Source organism: Chionomys nivalis, chromosome 7, assembly GCF_950005125.1.
Source record: "Chionomys nivalis chromosome 7, mChiNiv1.1, whole genome shotgun sequence".
NCBI lineage: Eukaryota > Metazoa > Chordata > Mammalia > Rodentia > Cricetidae > Chionomys > Chionomys nivalis.
Window position 1 is genome coordinate 40,707,395 of NC_080092.1, and position 8,971 is coordinate 40,716,365.

At 42.2% G+C, this 8,971-nt stretch overlaps 1 protein-coding gene across 1 annotated transcript; it reads left to right on the forward strand.

Moving 5' to 3' along the window:
• The first annotated feature begins 6,881 nt into the window (after nt 1-6,881).
• On the forward strand, nt 6,882-7,808 carry LOC130878618 (olfactory receptor 1019-like). Its single transcript, XM_057776650.1, has one exon. It carries the CDS (start codon nt 6,882-6,884, stop codon nt 7,806-7,808), a length of 927 nt encoding a protein of 308 aa, XP_057632633.1.
• The last annotated feature ends 1,163 nt before the right edge of the window (nt 7,809-8,971 follow it).

An 8,971-nucleotide genomic window follows, 5' to 3' on the forward strand; every position in this document is an offset into this window, starting at 1 on the left:
TCCATAATTTCATATTTATGGCCTACATAGAATAAAGATATTTTGGTCTTAAAATATATATCTGCCTCATAGAGCCTCAAGTCTGAGATTTCTGAAAAATCAAACCACAGTTTTCTTATACCAACTGGTATTTTCATGTAGCCCCAGGAAACTTTTTTTAATTTCTCTAAGATAACCCATAGGGACCCTGAGAAGTCTTAGTCAATGATACCCGACAGGAACCAAACATATTCCCAGAGCAAGCTCCCCAGACATCTTGAAGCACGCTATCTGCTTTTCCAGATGAACTGGAAGGTGAATCACTTCAAAATATTTGAGACATACAAGGGGAATCAGACAGCTTCATGCCTCCACACTTCCAGTAATTCCTTGTCAGGGTAGCTGAGTTACTACCTGAGACATTCCTAATGTCCATTTCACCACTGATGACCTTTGAACACAGAAAGTGAGCATCATTCCTCCAGGTAAGTGCTGACTGAAATAAAAGAAAATTAAAAAAAAAATATCCTTTCTGCTTAATTGCAAGTTATATGTTCATCATGTATCCATCAGCTTGCTCTTGTTTTAGGAAAATTGAAGGTCTATAAATTAGAGAAAACTTTTTATGGAAAAAGCTCAGCATTTGTATATCACAACTTCTCTGAGTATGATTTCACCGCTGGTCTTAGTATATCATCAACTGGGCACAAGACAGAATATGTGGTGTTGCCTATCAGGCTTGTTTACATATTGGAATAGCAACTGCTGTAAATTACGGTCTCTAAATTGTTCAAGTATCTTCAGTCCAACTCAGAATATTGACAAGGACCTGATGGGAATGCTGCAAGTTTAAGGCATTCTTGAAAAGGGAGTGAATTCAAGGTCAACTAAGTAATAAGCTTGACTTAAAACCATCTTCTCAACTGTATTCACATATACTAGTGGTTGGCTCTCTGAGTTGGCAGGAATCATAAGTTACTTTCTCTGATGCCTGGCACTCAGAAGTAGAGCCCGGCCTCCTGTGAATCTTACAACCCAAGTAGAACTGGAAGTAACTGTGCCGTCATAGGGTGAATTTTTCTCCAAAATGAACCAAGTAGAAAAGATCAAAAAGAAGCCAAATTTATTGGGAAGGTTCAGTGCACCAGTTGCTTTTAGTTACTGTCAGAGCCTGGCAGAATTCTGTTTAAGAAGGACATTTTCCATCCATATTAGACATTAGATTTCTGAGGTTTGGAGTCATTGAGTAACTGTTGATGGGCTGTACATAGAGTGCCTCGCTGAGGTCAGGTCAGCATCCCTGAGGTCGGGTCAGCATCCCGGAGGTCAGGTCAGCATCCCTGAGGTCGGATCAGCATCCCTGGGGTCGGGTCAGCATCGCTGAGGTCGGGTCAGCATCCCTGGGGTCGGGTCAGCATCGCTGAGGTCGGGTCAGCGTCACTGAGGTCGGATCAGCGTCCCTGAGGTCGTATCAGCATCCCTGAGGTCGGATCAGCATCCCTGGGGTCGGGTCAGCATCGCTGAGGTCGGGTCAGCATCCCTGGGGTCAGGTCAGCATCCCTGAGGTGGAGTCAGCATCCCTGAGGTGAGGTCAGCATTCGGCCTTTGTGGAGGTGATGAAAAAATGAAAGAGAAAACAGTGTATCTTTATGTGGAAGGCTGAGGTGGCAATATAGTGAAAGCACAGCCCTAATGTCTCAAGAGCAGGAAGCAAAGCAGGAAACAGAAGGAAGAACACAGGCATTGCAGTTGCAGACAACTCCAAAAAGAGCCCCCCACAAGACACATGCACCATTGCTCGTTGACACCTGAGCTGCTTGTGCTCAGGCATCTCACCTGACCCTCTGCAACACCTAGAAATACCCTAATCAAAAGGCACAAAGATACTTGGTGCCAAAGTGTGACCTCCTCACCTCTGGCTTGACTCTACTCTATTTTGAAGGTCAAGTTATATTTTGATGTATGTTTTTATGATTTGGGGGTTGCCGAAGCACCATATTCTCTTTTGAAATTATATTCACATCAAAGTATGAATATAAATGAGTCTGCTATTAAGGTTTGGATGCATCCATTCATGAACAAACAGCATCAGCTAGGAAGACATCAGGGAAAGTGTGAGGAAATGGGGTTAAGGCCAATGCAGATTTAGACTTGACCAGAAAAGGCCTTGGTTTTCAAACCTTAGCTCCAGACTCTACTGAGAAAACACTTTGATTTAAATACGCGTACAGGTGCCTCATCCTATACTGGGGACATCTTTTGCTACCTGCCTATATATAGGAAACTGCACAGTAACTTGCTGGAGGCGCATACTGTGCATCTCAGAAAATGCAATTCCTAACTCAAGGCCTGCTCCTGAGCAGATTCTCATACATGCATATGTGAAGACTGTCCCTTGCTGTCAGCTTGACTGTTTTAGAGTCACCTAGGAGACCAATGCCAAGAATCCTAGCATTCCACTTTTCTTTGCTTCTGGGTCTGCATTGTTAGCTACTCTACCCTGCCATGCCTGGAAGATGATGTTGGATTCTATCTTCTAAAATTTCATACCCAAATCAAGCATTATGGTGATAGAAATGGTACAGAAACTAAGACCGTTTTTAATAACTCATTCACCATCAATAACGTAAAAAGTTTATGTTTTCATTGAAAGATCTGATTGGAAGAAATGCAAAGTTATATAGAGTGAGTTCTCCCATTTCACACGTGTCTCAAAGCCATCCTTCATTGCTCCTGAGCACTCTTCCACCATCTAGATAGCTTCAGCCTCCTTCACATGTTTTCTGCCAGCACCACCATGAAGCCTGCCCGCGTCTCTCCCAGTCAGTCAGGACCACCAATGGCCAGAATTCCCTTTTCTCTACGCAACAGTTGTAAAAATGGCTGATAACAGGATTGCAATAAATGAAGCCGGGTAACATCTGTATAATTCAAAGAAGATAATTAAATCACTGGGTTGGGAGAAGGCGGCTTCCAGACCTGGAGAGATGCCCGCTGAGGATGGAATGCAGAGCAGCACCTGAGTGAACAAGGACTGGCTCTGTATCCAGTGTTGTACTTCATTGTCTCTTTTATTTTTTGAACTGAGTCTAAGCTGGTCCTTCTCTTACAGTGTCTAGGAACTAAAATTGCAAACTCTTAGAAATTGAAAATAAACACAATCAAAAATCTGCCTTTTAAACTGTATCTAAATTCAGTTAACCAGCTAACCTGGGAGAAAGCAGGATCTGAATGCACCACAGATCTGAATAATGAAGTTGACTGTGGAAATTCAGGCTCCTGTGAGTTAGGAACTGAGACTGAAATAGAAAACATAGCAGGGGGTGTTTGTCTCAGTTCATGTCAGGTGTCAGGACTCAACTCCATCAATTGAGAGAAAAGGCAAGTCTCCACTTCTCCTGCTAAGGAACTACTAAGATATTTAATCTCACAGACCAGCTTGATCAGATCTAGAGTCATCTAGAAGATGAAACTCAAGGCACACTTTGAGGGATTGCTCACACTAAGGCTAGCCTCTGAGAATCTCTACAAGGGATTGTCTTGCTTGGATGAACTGATGTGTGAAGCAGAACCCTGTGCAAGGGACCCTGGACTGTATAAAAGGAGAAAGCAGGTTGAGTACAAGCATTCATTTCTCTCCTCCTCACTGTAGACACAATATGGCCAACTGCATTATTTATTCTGAACTGAATTACATCTTTTAATATAATAAATTAATAATTTATTGTAATATTTTAACATTATAATATAATTTAATATAATAAATTAATATATTTTTCTGGATGTATTTAAATTTTTTAAAATAGATCCTCATGTATCCTAAGTTACATTAAAACTCTCTAGACAACCAAGAATGATCTTAAAATTCTGATTCTCCTGCTTCCATCACACAAAGTCTGTGATTACAGGCCTTATTCAGCTTTTGACTAGTGATAATTTATTAGGTTTTATGTGATATTTCAGTGCCTGAGCACCAGAGAATAAGTTAAGGTAATTCATTTATCCCTCACTTTCTTACCACTTACAAAAAGCCGAATGTAGAATTCTCAGAAAGGTAGGAAGAGAATAGTCCCAGGGTCTACCACACCCAACTCTGAGTACGTACACAAAGAGATTTAAATCCACACACTAAAGAGGTGTTTGCATTACTGTGTCTGCTGAAGCATTCCTGGAAGTAGCTGAGCTACAGAAACAACCAAATTGCCCACCAATGCAGGAATGGATAAAAAGTGGTAAAATCCACACAGGGGACACGGTCTATAGGAAAGAGGTAAGTCCTTTCTCTGTCAACAAGGAGGATGTCAACAAGGAGGATGAGCCTGGACATCATACTACTTCAATAAGACAGAGACAAAAAGAAAATTCTGTTGTTATTCTGGTTTTCAGTGATAAATCACCCCATGCCCTTAGAGACTAATAAAGGAAATTTTCTTTTCATTATAGAGAGGAACCACTCTGGCTAGTTACAATAAGGTGGACAGTTCAAAACAGAAATCTTCCACAGTTTATACAGGTCAGTGATATCACATCACTTTCTTACACATGCTTTTGTTGGTAAGTTGCTTTTAGGTCCCTAACGAAGTTATACTTTGAATAATAAAAGAATGTTTTTCAGAGACGTGTTATCGTCATTTGTAGACAAATGGAGAGACTTATGATGTAAAGATACAATGTAAAGATATTATCACAGTTATCTTGGTATTTAGTGTTTGCTACATTAACAAGGGCATTCTTAGAGAAACCATGTTTCAAAGTAAAGTTTAGAAGGTACAAGTTTCCACAAGGCCAAAGAAAAATGTTTTAAATGTCCCTCATTTTCACAAATGACATTAAAAAAAATCTTCAGCTTTAATATCACTTTCTAGCAAAATCTATATCCCTGCCACATCAGATTCTGACAGTCATTCAACCAGACAAACCAGTCAGGATCTGGAATTGATTTCTTCTAAAACCAGAGGTAGTATCTTGTTCCAAGGTTTAGCATGTCAATTTAGGAAGAGGTGACTGGAAAGATGGGAGGGAGTAAAAGGGGAGGCAGCACCTGGCCCATATCCATCATGACCTTGCCTCAGTCAAGGTGACAATCATAGTCACCTGATCGGTGAACCAAGAGTCTTCTGCTGCAGCTTGATGACCCCTCAGGGTCAGTGCCACCCAAGGTTAATCCTCTTCCACAGGAGAAGACTCTTTCTCAGCTCTGTCTTCAATATATTGCTTGTATTTCCGTGGATTTTACAAAACTGAAAAAAAAGTAGAGTTTTTTTAAAGATTTATTTATTTAATGAACATGGAGCGTTGTCTGCATGCATATCTGTGTGAGGGTGTCAGATTCTATCAAACTGAAGTTACAGACAGTTGTGAACTGCCATGTGGGTGCCGGGAATTGAACCTGGATCCTGTGGAAGAACAGCCACTGTACTTGATTGCTGAGCTCCAGTCTCAGAAAACTTGGAATTTTTACCAAGACCTCTACACCCACTCATCCACACCCAGATCCTTCAAGGATTTCTCCTTCCATTTGATGGGACATAGCTGATGAACTAGATCAGGAATTACAGGTGAGACCAAAGCCACTTCTGTTCCACCAGAGTACCCGTGCACTTGGACTTTCTACAAACTTTGCCCTTTCCCAAGCGCTGTGCACTTTTGCCTTTCCTAAGGGAAATCCCCACACTGCTCCTCCAGCTCCCAGAATCTAGTCCAGCACCCAGGCTGCCGCCAGTGCCTTCACTGGGCCCCATGCCTGCATTGTTCCCCCCACACTGGCATGGAAGTTTTTGCAGGTTCTCAGCCAAATAGTAGTGCAGTCAAGAGAGTTGGGAATATGATAAAAGTGGGAACCTCGGCTCCCCTTGCCAGGAACTGTACAGATGTCTTCTCTGAAGTTGTTGATGACCAAAAATAAAAGGGGTTCAGAGAAAAAAGATACTTCCATAGAAATAACATATTCTTTAAAACCTAACCAGCAGCCTACACATTCTAAGTCAGTGTCAGGGGAATATGTTTGTCCACACACCTGCACTCACAGCTGAGTCTACAGAGAGCTCTGCCTCAGAGCGAGTTTCCAGGCTGATGTCTGAGGGAGACCATGGAAGCTTTACCCATTCACTAATGTCCACTGAGGGCTCATTGTCAGACACTGACCATCTCTACAGGCAGAGAAAGAGTAAAGCTTATTCCTGTGTAACACACCACAGAGTAAAAGAAAGAAAGCAAGAGGAAAAATTAAACAAAATCAATGCTTCCAGGAACAAGGATTTAAAGAAACCGAGAACTCAAGGATTTCACATTACATGTGTTCCTCAATTAAGGATATTTCTACAACCGTCATGGTGGAATGATTTTTTTTGGTTTAAAAAAATCTCTTAAGAAAAAAAATAATAAAATTACTAGTAAAAAAGTGTTTGCATGTGTGCATGTGTGTGAGAAAGACAGGTGATTCAGCAATAGAAAGAAAATGAGGAGATTAAGAAAATCTGTAGGCTATTAAGAAGGAAATGTGTTATATTAATGAGAGTAAAATTTAAAAAGGAAACAGTGTCCTTTTAAACAATATTGAAATGTTTATGAGCTGATTTGCTTCAATACATAGAAAGCAAACACCTGGGACTGCTTCCCACTGAACTCCATGGAGAATTTAAGAGCAATAGACAATTGGCAGGTGTGTTCTCTCTCTCTCCCCTCCTCTAACTCCTCCCTACTCAATTCTTCTCCCCCTCCTCCTCCTCCTGAGTTCTTCGAAATGCCCTTTAGATAAGCTGCTTGGTGGTGATAGCTTTCTGATGGAAGTCATGACTCTGTAGACAACATGAGCTGCATACACACGTCTGAGCCTGCCTCCTCTTGCTGTCCCCTCCCTTAGCTGTGTGTGGCCCCTGCAACTGAACACAATTCGAGCAGACATGTCCAATTACACAAGAGTGACTCACTTCATCCTCGTGGGCTTCTCAGATATCCTGCAGCTGAGATTGGTGGTCATCCCGTTTTTCTTGCTTGTCTACACATTCGGGTTCCTGGGGAACATCTCCATCATCACAGCTGTGATGAGAGACAGGAGGCTCCACTCCCCCATGTACTTCTTCCTGAAGAATTTGTCTTTCCTGGACATGTGCTACACTTCAGCCACCATCCCCAAGGCAGTGGTTATGTCCTTCACAGGCTCGGGGCTCATCTCCTATCTCGACTGTATAGCACAGCTTTATGTATTTATCACACTTGCATCTACTGAATGCTTCCTGCTCACGGCCATGGCTTATGACCGGTTCCTGGCCATCCTCAGACCACTGCTCTATGGAACCATCATGAGCCACAAATGTCGTGTTGAGCTGGTGGTCACTGCCTGGGTGAGTGGGGCCATCTACTCTGCCTTCCACACTTTCAACACTTTCTCCCTCCCCTATTGTGGACCCAATGTTGTTGAACACTTCTTCTGTGACATCCCTCCAGTCATGAGGCTGTCCTGCACTGATTACCATCTCAATGAGGACATAGGCTTCGCTGTTGGCACTTGCATCATCATGAGCGCCTTCGCCCTCACGGTCCTCTCCTATGTGGGCATTGTGTACACAGTTGTCCGCATCCCCTCAGTGGACGGCAGGTGGAAGGCCTTTTCCACCTGCTCCTCTCACCTGACCACAGTTGTCTTGTTTTATGGAACTGGAAGCTTCGTGTACCTGAGGCCCGCCTCTCGGTACTCCCCGACCCAGGGTCGCCTGGCGTCTATTTTCTACTCTGTCCTCACTCCGTCTTTGAATCCAGTGGTCTATTGTCTGAGGAACAAAGATATGAAGTTTGCTCTGCAGAAACTTTATTGCAGAAGAAAGTACTGAGTCTCCTAGACTACAGTGTGTGGCTCTGATGGCCAAGCTGGAGCCACACATTTCAACCCCCTATACACACACATACACACACAAACACACACACATACACACACACATCACATCACATCCTGTAGGAGGAGGGCCCATTTGTTCATCCCTGCCACCTGGCTAGCTAGCCCCCAAAAACCCACAAAGAAACTGTATTAATTAAATCACTGTTTGGCCCATTAGCTCTAACTTCTTATTGGCTAACTCTTACATATTAATTTTACCCATTTTTATTAATCTGTATATCACCATATGGCAGTGGCTTACCAGCAAAGTCTCAGCATGTCTATCTCTGGCCGTGGGTCCATATCATCTCTCTCCAACAGTTTGGCACTCCAGCATGGTCGACTAGACCCATATAAAACCTGAGAGGGCTTAAAATGAAATTCTAAAAAAAAAATAGAGAGAGAGAGTTTAACAAAACTTTTTGCTCTTTGTTGGCGGCATGATGCTGCAGATCCTTTAGGAAAGATTTTCCTGACTCAGCAGTCGCAGCAGAAAAAAGTGGCAGTTTTAAAATGCAAGCTTTCTAGGCTAGGCTGCCAGCATAACCTCTGACTCTTTTAGGCAAGAGGTTCAGCTACAGAGCATTTGAATTGGGTTTGTGAGCAGAGTGCAGCAGCTTGCTTGATGGCAACATAAACTTGCTATGTGCCTGGAAGTGAGGTGGTGTGCATGGCTCAAAGGTGCAAGCAGCTCTGCCATGCTGGACTGGGCAGGGCAAGCAGACACTGACGTATTACCAGAACAATGACACAGCTTAAGTTTTTAAGAAGTGCTTAGCATTATAAGAAGTGCTCCTAGACAGTAAAAAAACTACAGATTCACAATAGGACAGATTCAGACACAAATGACCTCTAAATGGGTCACAGTGTTGAATAAATGTATGGAGACTTGGGAGAGAGAAGAAAAAGAGTACAGAGAGTCATAAAATAAAGTTAATGCTTTTTTAAAAAAAAAAGGTAAAGTATTTAAAGAGACAGGGTACAGATAGTCATAGATTAAAAGGAATAAAGAAAAATAAGCCACATAGAAATGAAAAATTCACAGAGATTCTGGATTATGTTTTTATTGTATTACTTTCAAATTTTTTGACTGTGGAGGAGCTAAAATTGTAATGTATA

Excerpts from the sequence above, each read along its gene's own strand:
- LOC130878618 (XM_057776650.1), top strand. The coding sequence starts at position 6,882 with ATGTCCAATTACACAAGAGTGACTCACTTCATCCTCGTGGGCTTCTCA.